General features: G+C 39.5%; 1 protein-coding gene across 3 annotated transcripts; it reads right to left on the bottom strand.

Moving 5' to 3' along the window:
- Positions 1–5,581: 5,581 nt before the first annotated feature.
- Positions 5,582–13,224, bottom strand: KCNJ2 (potassium inwardly-rectifying channel, subfamily J, member 2). 3 transcript variants are annotated; one of them, XM_008577269.1, is made up of 3 exons: positions 13,116–13,224; positions 7,528–8,117; positions 5,582–7,422 (listed from the first exon to the last, which is right to left on the bottom strand). In XM_008577269.1, exons 2-3 carry the CDS (start codon positions 7,900–7,902, stop codon positions 6,514–6,516), a joined length of 1,284 nt encoding a protein of 427 aa, XP_008575491.1. In that variant the 5' UTR covers positions 7,903–8,117; positions 13,116–13,224; the 3' UTR covers positions 5,582–6,513. The 3 variants fall into 3 exon arrangements, with proteins under 3 accessions (XP_008575491.1, XP_008575489.1, XP_008575490.1); XM_008577267.1 differs by lacking the exon at positions 13,116–13,224 and having other exon boundaries at positions 5,582–7,488; positions 7,537–7,937; XM_008577268.1 differs by lacking the exon at positions 13,116–13,224 and having other exon boundaries at positions 5,582–7,482; positions 7,537–7,937.
- Between the last annotated feature and the right edge of the window lie 67 nt (positions 13,225–13,291).

Below are 13,291 nucleotides of genomic sequence, written 5' to 3'. Positions count from 1 at the left end.
ACTATAATCTTTACCATAGTGGATTAATCTGATTTCCTCCTTACCACACATCAGAAGCAAAAACCTGAAAGATGCTAGGGGACTTCCAGCAGAGAACAAGATAACAGCTAATGGTCGCATGATAAATAAGACAAGCTTAAAAGCACATCCCACCAGGAAGAGATGCAGATATTAGCATGAGTCACATGAGGAAACATTAAATATCATGTTTTGAATAAAGAAGAGAATTGTATAGTATTTTAGAAAACCATTCCTTCAAAACAATGAATGCCCTTGTGGCAACAATTTTCAGTTATTTGGAGAGAGCCACTTATGTGGAATTATTCACTGTTATTATTCCTCACTATGTAGTAATACTCATGTGTCGAATCTATCTCACCTTGCTTCTATGCCTTCCTTCCACATTCTTCTCAACCGTTCCTCTGCCCCCTGCCTGCAACCATTTTACTTCTTTTACTTCCAAAGTAGGGTGACCAGCTTCTCCTGATTTGCCCAGAATTTTCCCAGTTTTAGCACTGAAAGTCCTGTACCCCAGGAAACCTCTCACTCCCAGGCAAACCAGGACAGTTGGATACTCTGTTCCAGAGCCAGCTACTCTGTTACTTTTATTCCACCTGTGCCTTGCAGGTATTACCTTGCAATTATGTAATTTTTTTTCCCCACATTATAACAATCCTCACACAGTGACTCTCACCATTAAGCCCATAGGCTCCTTGATCTGAAATATTTTGAAAAAAGGCTCTGTGGTCTTGAAATAAGCTAGTCATGGATTTGGTGATTACATCAGTTTTGCCAGCTCTCAAATGAACATTTCTAGAGTGAAATTTGTTTTCTTCTTTACAGGTATTGCCTGGGGAGCTGCAGCTTAAGAAAGCTAGAGCTTGGAGGTCTCACTTGGCTGTCACTCAAAAGAGGCTGCTCCAAGCAAAGGACTCTGCAATTCCACCCCTGCCTTTTCTTTTTGAATATTTTTTAATTAAAAAAAAAAAAATAGGGGTGAGGCCTAGCATTCAACTCACTGCCTGGCCTTACCATTATATATCTTTCTTAATTGTTCCAATCACCAAGAGGCTCATGTTACGCTTTTGGCAGCCTGTGATGGGCAGAAAGCAAAAGTATAGGATGTGGTAAGGTGCCTGTAGTTTGGTTAGTAACAGAGCCTTGTGGTTTTGCCTGGAGACAAGCTTAAGCAATTCCTAGTTAACTGAAATTAATCTGAAGTCTGAAATTTACCGGAATCTCATAACCAACGCTTACATTTTGTAATTATTCTACCCCTTGTGAGTTGTTTCCTTTCTCCAAACACTAAAAGAGAACAGGGACTGAGGAACAGGTTATGAATGAGGCAGGAATCCTGTGCTAATGTATCCTGTGCAGGGTTGGGGGAAGCATACATTTTTATCACTGAGAATAAAAACTGGGAAGCAGAAAGGCCTTAGATTAAATTGTGAAGCTTTTATCAATAACATCTCCAAAAGAAAAACAGTAGAGAGTAGTGATAAAAAGTACAGCCTAGTGCTGAATGGCTTCAGTTTAAATCTCAGGTCTATTTCTTCCTAGGTGTGTGTACTTGGACAAGGTGCTTAACCTCTCCGGGACTTAGTTTCCTTATTTCTTAAATGGGGATAATAATAGAGCATGTTCCATAGGGTTGCTGTTAAGATTAAATTATTTACTATTTATAAAGTACTTAGAACCATGTTTGAAAATAATAAGTGCCATATGGGTATTTGCTCAAGCAAAAATGTTAAGGAGCAACCAATATCTCAGAATACAAATTTTCTCAGCATTTCCAACATTAAAAAACACTTAGTTAAGTTATTCCACATTTGCTGGAGGAAGTGGTATTTTCTCTGAGACCACATGTCCTTGGTAACTTTGTGTCCTGAAATCATATATAGCTTAGTGGATTAAACTAAGTATGGAGGCAGATAAAACCAGAATTCAAATACTACCTCAGTGGTTCATTAGCTTTAAAATTCAGACTCTGTCCTGAAATCATATATAGCTTAGTGGATTAAACTAAGTATGGAGGCAGATAAAACCAGAATACAAATACTACCTCAGTGGTTCATTAGCTTTAAAATTCAGACTCTGTTTCTTCATCTATACTAGGGGTCAACAAACTTCAGGAAATGTGAGCCAAATTTGGCCTAGACTTGTAGCTGTAAGTAAAGTTTTGTTGAAACCCAGCCATGCCATTTGTTTTCACATTGTCTGTGACTGACTTTATTCTACAAGGGTGGAGTTAAGCTGAGACAAAAACCCACTGGTCTGTAAAGCCAGAAATATTTGTGATCTGGCCCTTTACAGAACTTGTTTGCCAAGTCCCAATCTATAATACGAGAATAATAATATCCTGGTTTGTTTTTTGTGATAATGAGATAAAATATATACATGTATAAGGCAAGAACCCTACATATATTTGAGGCTCAATAAAGATTAACTATTATTAGCATGAAACAGGGAAGCAAAATCTAAACCTTAGAATTTTTTTTTGTTAGTCTTGTTTGCTTTTTTATTTTTTTAGTCTTTTCTATCCTCTCTCTCTACCTAGGCTATTCTGTCAAAAAACAAAATATGAGCTTTACTTCCTCTTACTTGGATTAAACTAATCTGCCACCCCACTGCACCTGTCTGCTTAGGCAATTTCTATGGCTCTGTTCATCCAAACAATAAGGGTTTATGTCCTATTGTTTGGGAACATTTGCTTTACATCTTAGTGTTTCTACAGTAATTATACAGAAAACCCAAAGATTCTTGCAACAATTTGTTTTCAACTTTTAATTTTTTATTTAGAAATAATAAAATAAGACATAATATATAAAAATATGTACAATCCATGGTTTGTGCAGTACAACAGGAAGACTTTAGATACAAAAAGATGGCAAATGGGAAAACAACTATCGTGATTGTCAATGATCAGGATTGTTCAACTGACCAGAGCCCAGAGCTAAAATCGAACATGACTAGAAAAAGAGATTCTAGTTTGCTGAGGGCTGGGTAGGTGAGGAGGTGACTATTTAACACTTTTTTCCCCCCACCTTAACATTATTAGACACAGAGTGAAAGAGAACTCACTCTACTTCTCAGGACAAGCTTCTTGCCTTTACTAAGTGGCTTATTATAAAATATGAACTGACATTTATTATTTGCAAGGGGAACATGATTTGGGTGACAGAGCTCATCAAAGAAACATCAAGATTTGGGACAGGAGTATATAGAGATAAAAGGAAGTGAAAGGAAGAAATAATGCATTAATAGAATAAAAACAAAGTAAAACAAATTTCTGGGGATTTGGAAATGACTACAGTGCTATAATGACATCCTTAAAATGTCTGATTCAAGTATACTCTTAGAGGGATAGAAAACTATGCCTTTCTCAATAATCAAAATATAATTCACTTTGTCTACCTTTTATTTAAAAATAGGATAACCCAAAATCTGTGCCTCCCTCCCAAAATATAATACCCATCCAGATATGGGCAAAAATTCTTTACAAGGGAATAAATCCTAGGTAAATTCAATAGGGATTTGCTTGCAAGAGAAGCAACATGCATCTGGGAATCGACCCCAGATATTCACGGTGAGTCCCTTCCATCTGCATTCTAATGACGTGAGCGCTAGTTAAGGAGACCCAGTCAATAAGGACAAATATTTTAAAGGTAAAATGCAGCAGTAAATGTCGTGCATTACCTGTGTCTTGGCTCTTGACAAAAAAAAAAAAAAAATTGCCATTTAAAGTTTGTAACGGTTAAAATGCTAATAACTAGAAAAAGCTTTCAAATGAACAGTCCATGCTGAAATAAATAACAGAAGAACATAGCAATACGATCCTTATAAGGCTGGTAAATATTTGCTAAAACCATGCTAACCGGTAGCATATAGGTATTAGCTCTCAGAAACTGCTACACTGAAATTATACTTTCTATGGCAATTTTTTTTTTCCTTTACAGACTTCTATTTACATTTGGCTTTAAATATGAAAATATCTGATAAACTTTATAAAATGTACACTTTTAAAAACATAGCTTCTGCAAAATTTTCTTGAAAAAAACAAACCTGTGCACCAGAAATTTTAGATTTTTTTTTTTTGTCTTTTTCAGAAATGATTTGAAAGATTCCCCTCCCTCTTTCCTGCCCCCATAACCCTCCCCTTTCAAATATCTCAAGTCTTTTTAAGTGGCAGCACTGTGTGTTTGAGGGGAACCTCCTTTGTGGTACCCCCTTTCTCCACTGCATCTTCATTTAATTTACATAACATTGAATACTCTTTGGTTTGATTATTCTCCTTTGCAAAAATCATAATAGCAGCAGCTGAAGCTCTCAATATCTTCTCACTGTCAACAGCCAAATTGTTGCCTCTCCTGCAAGTTCTCTTGTCTGCTCAATCCCCAGTTCTTCCAACTCTTTAAAAAACTTCCCAAACCTGCCTTTAAATTTGGATTTAAAATAACATCCGTTTGCCTAACACCTCTTTCTTCGTTTCAATGAAATAACACCCCAGTTTTCAAATCCAGCAAACTTGAAGGCTGCAAACAGCAGAAACTGTCCTATGTTTGCAGGCACTGCATTCAGATATGGCTGTTCAAGAGACCATCACAAACATCGATTTACAAAATACGTGATTCTAGAACAAGCTGTTTTTTAATGGCATACAGGGATTTAATACCATAGGAGAGTTGATTTTGAGACTCCAATTAAAAGTCAGTAACCCCACAATTCACAAATAGGGAACTTTAAAACAAAAGAGATCCATATTGAGCTAGAGCAGGGGGAAAAAAAATAAAATAAAAAGTGTTTCTAGTAAGGCAGGCAGCCAGGCAGGAGAAGCTTCTGGAAAATAATGTGCGCTTCTTTAATAACCTGCTTTAGGGCTCTGTGGGAGACAGTGATCAGTTCACATTCAACCATGAGTAGGTACACATAAAGGGGAAATAACTTTTTTAAAAAGACAATTATCTCCTTCACCTGCAACTCTGTTATATTTGTATGACTCTCTTTGACCCTAAAATACTGAGTCATTTCATTCCTACGCTCTGCCATAAAAAAGGCAACTTTCCTCTCCCTCCTGAATACTTGAGCTGATGTGCTGCATCAAAGTGGCTTGTCCACAGCTCCCTGCTTCCTCACTTGGGCATTTGCAGGCCTTTCTGACACTGGACAAATCACACCAGACAGACTGATCAGAAGGACAAATCTAGAGGCCAGGCATAGCACCTTCTTTCTCCAAGGTGAAGTCAAGCTAGAAATATCCTGACAGTCAAGGCAATGAATTCAGCTGCAAGGGTTTAAAGCTTTCCTGCTGGATGGCTCCATTTTAAGGATGCCAGGGTGCCAACAAAGTTCAATCAAGATCTTATCTTATGGAATAAATTTTGGAATGTGTACAAAGGGAAAGCCCAGAAAAATCTAAGAGCACATCGCCATCTCTCATTTTACGCATTGACCTGCCCAGTCCACCTAGCAGGAAAGAAAAGATGTTGATACTGTATGTATATATCTGTGTGTGAATTTTACTTCCCCTTTCTTCCTACTCTTTTTCTTCAAATAAGAAAGTTACATAAAAGAACAAAATTTAAAAAGCACTACACTTACTAGATTCTGTGTATATGATGCTCTATTTTCTGAATAAGGTGCAAAATGAACAGGGGGTTCAAAGTCTTACTGAGGTTCAAAGTTATTGTCTCTTGATTTCAAGGCAGCCATTGGGGCTTTGTTTCCTTTTTACTATAAGCTACACTGTGCAAAACTGTGCATTATCTTTGGTATTAATTTTAGGTAGTCTAACTTAAAATTTGAGATAACCCATTAACATCATGGAGAAAAAACAAAAACAAAAACAAAAAGAACAACAACCAAACCCAGAGGCTACCATTTGGCTAGTGTTACATAATGCCCTTATGTAACCAAAGAGAGAGAGAAAAAAAAAAAATCAATTCTAGCAAACAAATTACTGGCCTCAGAAAAAATCAGGCTCTCCTTTTGGCAGTTAATAGCCAAATATTTGCCACTTTGAAGCGCATCATGAGCTTTCAACAAAGTTCAACACTGACTTTTAAATTACACAAAAGAAAAACTACACTGCAACAAAATACAATTTGTGTTCATGTAGTTTTAGCAGCTTTTCAAAAATTAAGGCAGAGTCTTGCCTTTGTTATGCCATTAAAAACATTCTTGTTCCCTAAAGAGAAGCATTCTGGATAAGTCAAATACCCAACCGAGGCTTGCCTGCAAGTTCAAGTTTTGGAAAAACACAAAACAAAACACAAAAACCCATAACTTAGTCTACAACATAGATGTGCCATCGGGTCACGTGGAGGCATGTTTAGGGCTTTCCATTAATGATCGAGCTTACAGTCTTTCTTTGAAACCACTGCTCTTGCCTCAGTCCCTCGTGGCCACTCGCTTTGACCCACTTCTTGACCAGTACCGTCGTGTGTATAACTGATTTGGGCCTCTGACCAACAGACCATGTTGTTACGTAAATATTCCAGAGGAGGAACCAGTCAGTCATATCTCCGATTCTCGCCGTAAGGGCCTGGACTCTAGAGGGACACTTGCCTGGTTGTGAAGGTCTATGTCAGGAGGTGTGTCCGTACTAGTGCTTTCTGGAACTCCATTTTCACTGTCATCTTCCTCTTTGTTCGTGAGGGCAACTTCATTTTCATAGCAAAATGAATTTGCATTTGACAGAATATATTTCTTTTCTGCTAAGTCTCTGGCACTACAAAGGGGGGTGTTGGGTACTTCATAAGTTTTGTGGAACCTCGAATAGTCCACTTTGTAGTAATGCTTTTCTTCAAAGAGGACAGGCTCATAGCGGTGGCCCCAAAGGATTTCATTTGCCAGATAAGAGCTACGGCACTGTGTTGTCATGGCGGTGGCTTCCACCATACCTTCCAGTATTACGACAATTTCAAAGTCTGCATTGTCAATGTCCTGTTTACTCAAATCATATAAAGGACTGTCTTCGTCTATTTCATGGACTATAGTGATTGGGGACACCAGAAATATACGGTCAATCCCACTGTCAAACCCCACATTGATGTCTATTTGATCCAGGGGGATATACTCCCCTTCAGAAGTAATTCTGGATTTGAGGAGCTGTGCCCGAACGTGAGCTTCCACCAAGTGGCTTTTCCGAAGATTGCCCACTCGCCACATCAAACACAGCTTGCCATCTCTCATGGCGATCACAGCATTGTGACTGAAGACAAGAGTCTCGTTTCTCTTCTTTGGCTTGGCCATCTTTGCCATGACTGCCCCAATGATAAAGGCGTCAATGATACAGCCCACAATGGACTGGAACACCACCATGAATACGGCAATTGGGCATTCGTCCGTGACACACCTGAAACCATAGCCTATGGTTGTCTGGGTCTCAATGGAGAAAAGAAAGGCAGCCGTGAAGCTGTTGACCTCGGACACACACGCTTTGCTCTCCTTAGATGCATCCAGATCCCCATAGCCTATGGTTGTCTGGGTCTCAATGGAGAAAAGAAAGGCAGCCGTGAAGCTGTTGACCTCAGACACACACGCTTTGCTCTCCTTAGATGCATCCAGATCCCCATGGAGCAGAGCTATCAACCAAAACACACAGCCAAAAAACAGCCACGAGAGGACAAAGGCCATGCAGAAGATGACCAGCATCCACCGCCAGCGAATGTCCACACAGGTGGTAAAGATGTCTGCGAGGTATCGTTGTCCCTTCTCACCCACGTTGATGAACTGGACGTTACAGTGGCCATCTTTCTTCACAAAGCGGCTCCTGCACTGTTGTCGAGTGTGGACTTTGCTCTTCCCGTTCCCAAAGCCATTTGCAACCGCCATGGTGGCCAACTTCATGCCGTCTTCTTCTGAAGAGACAATGCTATAGCGATTGGTTCGCACACTGCCCATCGCTTCTGCTGTGGACTCCAGTGCTTCTGCTTTGGAAAACAGTCTGAGTTTTTGCAAAACCCTTTGGAGAAACAGTTTTGAATGTTCAGTGAGGACACACACAAAAAAAAATGAGGAGAGTCGGGTGTCTCCAGGATCCTTGGGGTTCTACCAAGGTCTGTCTAGTGACATGCAGCGTTACCTTAGTAACTCAGCTGACATCCAGAGAATATCCCCTGCAAGAAAAGAGAGATCCTTCATTACAAAAGAAGTCATTCTTAAAGAGTTCTACTGTCTTAGGCATTATATCCAATGAAAATACAGAATAAGATAAATAAATATACTTTGAATTACAGGGTTTTTAATTTCTTTGTACTCTAAACATGTTTTTAAATTTTTATTTAAAAGCATAAAGTTGTTAAACATAGAAGAGTTGTCTGTGACAGTGATTCAACCAAAATTTAAGGTTCCTTTTCCATTTTTAGTTACCAATCTAGAATATTCTATGTTGTGTGTCTATCTCTCCCTTCTACTCTTCGTTTGCCTTCTCGCTTGCTAGGGTCCCAAGTTATTAAGTAGAAGAAAGACTTTCTGATTCCAAGGTTTGTCACAAAGCTTTTAGAACTAGGACACGTCTAGAGAACATTTCACATTAATGCAACATTGCTATTAATTGAGTTGCATGTGCATTATGGGAGATTATAAGAGTTCTGATGACAAGGTTGAAATCAGAAGGCACAGACTATTTTGTTTAAAAGATACAACTGAGCAGACAGCCCTTACAATCACCTGAAATGGATCTCAGTTTCTGGATACTGTCTGGGCTTGCTCTGTCCCTTCGTACATTTTAAGCAGCCACTATGCAGAAATGCCTGATAACATCTCTGTTAGTGCAAATGATTCTGACTTGAAGACACAGGTTTGCTCTAGGGGATAGAAAGTGATTCTGTTGCCTAGCAATAAGAGTCCTGAAATTCTCCTGAGATGGGACCGCCACGTACAATGACAGCCTAGGAAGTAAGCATCTTGTGCCAAATGACCAGGTCTTTAGCAGACTGGGATAAGGCAGGAACTCATTTCTTGTGGGTCCAAAGCTGTGTTCTCCCAAACAGAGACGACAACTTTGTAAGTGTGATCATAAATGCCAGGCAGCTTACTTTCATTTCGAGTGCTGTTGTTTACTGTGGGTTCCTATGGAAAAGGCACCTTGATTTCACTCACCTTTACTTAATATGAACAAATAGGAGTTTCCAGTCTTCTACTGCCTCATTCTCCCCATGTAAAAACAATCTATTAACTTTAACTTTCCGTCTTTGTTCCAAAGAAACTACTTTTTCCTTGACTAACAAAAGCCTAAGAAAAAGCCTAAGGTGTTTTCTTTACCAACTGCATATTAACAAAATCAATATGGCCTAGAACTAAAAGACAGAAGTGATTTTCAAATTTTCTAACAACCAAATCTGTCTCCTGTATTTAAGGGGGATGATGAACAACACATGGAAAGGATCAGAAATTTATTGAAGCCTTGATAAGGAGGACTCCACTTTTTCTTTCTCCCCCAAAGCCACATTAAGATTAAGCAGTTGGAACCAATTTCAGCCAAGCCAGCTGCAAACAAATAAGGCAAACCATTTGTCTTGTTTTTGTGCATCCCCAAAACAGGCAAGGTGCATTGTCTTTGAAAATGCCTTGTTACAGTCTTTTGACTTTTCCCTCTTTATCCAAGTTATTATGCAAGAATGTGCCCCAACACATTTTTGCTGAGATTAGTCATCTGTGAAAATTGCAATGTGTGTTACATTTTGGCAGCTTTTGACACCTAAATGATGCCCGATTTGAAAATGCCTTTGAATTACTTTATAAAAAGAAGTTACTGTGCCTTCCTAACTGTCCACCTGCTTCAATGTTTTGTCTGCTTTCTTATGAAGTTTGCACTTGGACAAAAGAAACAAAAACCCTATTCCTCGGGGTTCTAGATCTTGGACATGGAAAGCATTTTTTTAAACAGTGATTTCAGCTTATTTGGCTCACATGAAATTGTCAAGCATTTCTACACAAAGATAGAGATATCAGCATACCACCAAATGTAGGTATATTTTCCAATTAAAGGGTGGGGTGGGGCTCATTTAAAGAGTGCTTTTATCCTTGAGTTCTGATTGACTTCAGACCTTATGTTATAAGCTGTCACCAAGAAATTCCCTCTCTATGATTTGAAACAATCCTTCTATCTGCGTTACAATTAGAGGCCATGAAAAGACAGCCTCGAATTTCTTCTGACATTTCTCTGCACTCTTTCCATATTAACGCATGACAACCATATGAAATTTAAAGATTGAATGATGACTTTCTAAAAATCTCGACCCCAAGACATTTGTTTGAATTCCACAAATCACACAATACCAGCTTCCTATGAATAGCTTTCCACATTTAGAATCTTGAAAATAGACTGTATTGAGCGACTATTACTGTCTTATTTCCATTGCTAATGACAGAATTTGTTCCACATGTGGAGCATCGTTTAGAAATCTTACAATTTCTTCCTGGAAAGGGAAAAAGAAGAGTTGCTTAGTTCTTGATTTCTGTGTGTGTGTGTGTGTGTGTGTGTGTGTGTGCGTGCATGTATGTGTTTTGGCAAAATGGAAACTTTTGTCACTTCAAATAGGTATTCTCCAAAACTGATTTATGTGTGTATATTTGTGCACACAAATTATGTGCATCCAGACTTTTGTAGAGCTGATTACATAGCAAAAGTCTAGAACATACCAAAGGTTCATAGGGTACCTGTCTTAATATTTCACTGTAAAGACCACCTTTACTGTTAACCCATCCACATGCCTGAGTGGCTTAAGGCAAGCAGTCCTTGCACACTCTTTTCTCACTGGAAATCACTAATTCATAAGCATCTGGGAAAAGCTTTGATTAAAAAAAGTAGGGCTCTCGTGCAACTTTGTTTCAAGCATATATTCAGAAACAGTTTGAGATTAAGAATAGATGAGAACACTAAGTGATTTGACTTCCTAAAGGATACAACTCCAGAGAATTGATATTTGATTTGATGTACAATATGTAAATTCTCTTTTCAGCCAAAATACTTAAAGGCCCAGATGTAAAGTCAATGGACACAAATAACCATTTTACCCAGGCCACAACCAATGATGTAGAAAGTATTTCTGGGAAATGGAGAGGCTACATGTGGTGCTGTTCATGTTAAGACTATTTATAGGCTGAGCCAAAATTAAGCATAAGTAATGGAAAAAATAGTTCAGCACTTCAATCTTAGGTAGATGTTAAAGGAGAGAGAGCTATGGATAAATACAAGGTCAAGGACATCATATGGTACAAATGGGGGGTCTAAAGTGTTGTTACTGTATAGGAAATATTTCCAATATGGCTCATATAAAACTAGAAAAAAAATGTAATCATGAAGAATAAATGAGAATAAGTGTGTCCCATAATATGGTCACAGTAAGAAAGTTTCTGACTAAGGATAGGAAATAAAAATAGCAAAAGAAAGTGTGCTGGGCTGAGAGAAAGGTTTGCTAATGAGTGTTTAGAGCAGCTATTCCCCAGCTGACGCCATATAGACCAGCCTGAGTGTGCTCTGGGCACATGTTGCTATGTGAGCACAACTGCTAGCAAAGCAACCTCTTAGAAGCTCAGTAAACAGAAGGGAGGGGGAGGGGAAAGTGTGGAGGGGAAAGGAGATAGATACCCATTTATCTATATGAGCACTATCTTTAACATTTATACTCAACAATGCACATAGCATTGCCCAGCATTTGCATATGCTGAAAAATATACATATTTGGGAAGCAAAAATATACACTAAAAATTTGAAACAGCCCATCTGTTCAGGTAAAGATGTGGTCAACCTTTCAGACTGCTCAAAAGTCATACAAGGACTCTATAGCTAACCAGAGATTCCACAACTGGAGAGTCTGAAGGATCCAGAAAGACTGAAAAAAAAAAAAAAAAAGGCCAAATTCACAAGAGTTTATAACAAACATTCCCTATGGATAGCAATAACATAAAATAATAATAATAATAATAATAATAAGCCACCAAAATAGTAGGGGGAAGGGCAGAAAGCAAAATAAAATGACCTTGACTCCAACTCTCTCCTCTCCCACTCTCCTTGAGGTAACATCTCTTACTCCTTCTGAACATGAAGATTTTTCTAGAATATGGCGAATGTAAGTAAAATACTTGGAAGTGAGCAGAAAAAAGCCAACAAGTGTAAAGGTAATCTACAGCAGACACAGAACAGTCGTCATCGAGAGGAAATCTGACAGCCTATTGATTACTAATGAGAAAAGAAAACAAACAAAAGGCAATATGTATTCTTTGAATACTCAAAACAAGTTTTCAAGTAATGCCTTATTCCCTAACAGGTAAATTCTGACTACGAAAATCCACAGAACGCACAGCCTTATCATAGTTACCATCCTACTGATATGCTTAATGCTTAACTCTGACACAGGCATTAAACTGCCCATTTCCTATTTCTATTTTTCTTTCTCAATTGTCATGATGAGTCCGTGCTATGATGCAATGTTTTTGCAGAATCAAGTCGTTTTGACCATTTTGCTTCCCTAAAACCATGCCGTCTACAAGCGAGGTATTAAAACCACCGTCACTAAGAATAACACATTGCTTAGGGGAGAGTGACATACGACTTGAAAGTTTTGCGGTCTTCAGGCTCAAATCCAACTCGGGCTCCCGCTGTCTTCCCCCAGCAAAGCAACTTCGAGAAGCTCACTCTGTTTGAAACTCGAAGCTATCCTTGCCGAGATTTGCCCAGATTTGAGACCTGGGCTCGAGACGCACCCCCACGCCCCGACCACCTTCCCCACCCCCCAGCCCCGGCCCCCCTTAGAGTGAGAACCAGTCGAACACGGATCTCTCCCTTTCTCCTCCAAACCCAGTATCTCGCTACAGCTGGTGCATTGGAAGTTATGAGCACAAACAGATGCTGCAAAGAAATCTGTTTCTATTGCTCAACTGTTCCAAGCATGTTTCAGTATTTTTAGCTCTGGGGATGTTCTGGTGCGCACACAAACTCTATAGGCATGATCTGGGACTCCGGAGCGTGGGTGAGCGCTCCAGCAGCATGACAGCTGGGCACCACTGGAGCAGCAGGGCCAGGGTAGGGGACGGCGGCCCGAGTCCACTCCCCCAGGAACACACAGGCAGCGAGAAAGACGGACGGAAGAAAAACACACCGCAGCCCTTACCTGTTGCTGGCGCAGGAGCATGGGGACATGGAGTGGAAGTGGGGGATACAGAGGCATGTAAGATCCAGGAGTTTGTAAAAGCGAGTGAGCCAAAGCCAACCCGAATCCCCAAGACCCAGCTTGCCGGCGCCGGGCAGGCTGCGCGCTGGCCAGGGCTCCAGTGCGCTCTGCAATAT

Source organism: Galeopterus variegatus, unplaced genomic scaffold, assembly GCF_000696425.1.
Source record: "Galeopterus variegatus unplaced genomic scaffold, G_variegatus-3.0.2 Scaffold1475, whole genome shotgun sequence".
NCBI classification, from domain to species: domain Eukaryota; kingdom Metazoa; phylum Chordata; class Mammalia; order Dermoptera; family Cynocephalidae; genus Galeopterus; species Galeopterus variegatus.
This window is presented reverse-complemented; position numbering and strand designations above follow the sequence as displayed.

Bases quoted from the DNA above. Each gene is read 5' to 3' on its own strand.
- KCNJ2 (XM_008577267.1), bottom strand. From the start codon at position 7,902: ATGGGCAGTGTGCGAACCAATCGCTATAGCATTGTCTCTTCAGAAGAA. The intron at 7,489-7,536 runs GTGTCTGAGGTC...TTCTCCATTGAG, and splicing joins CTAAGGAGAGCAAAGCGTGT to ACCCAGACAACCATAGGCTA.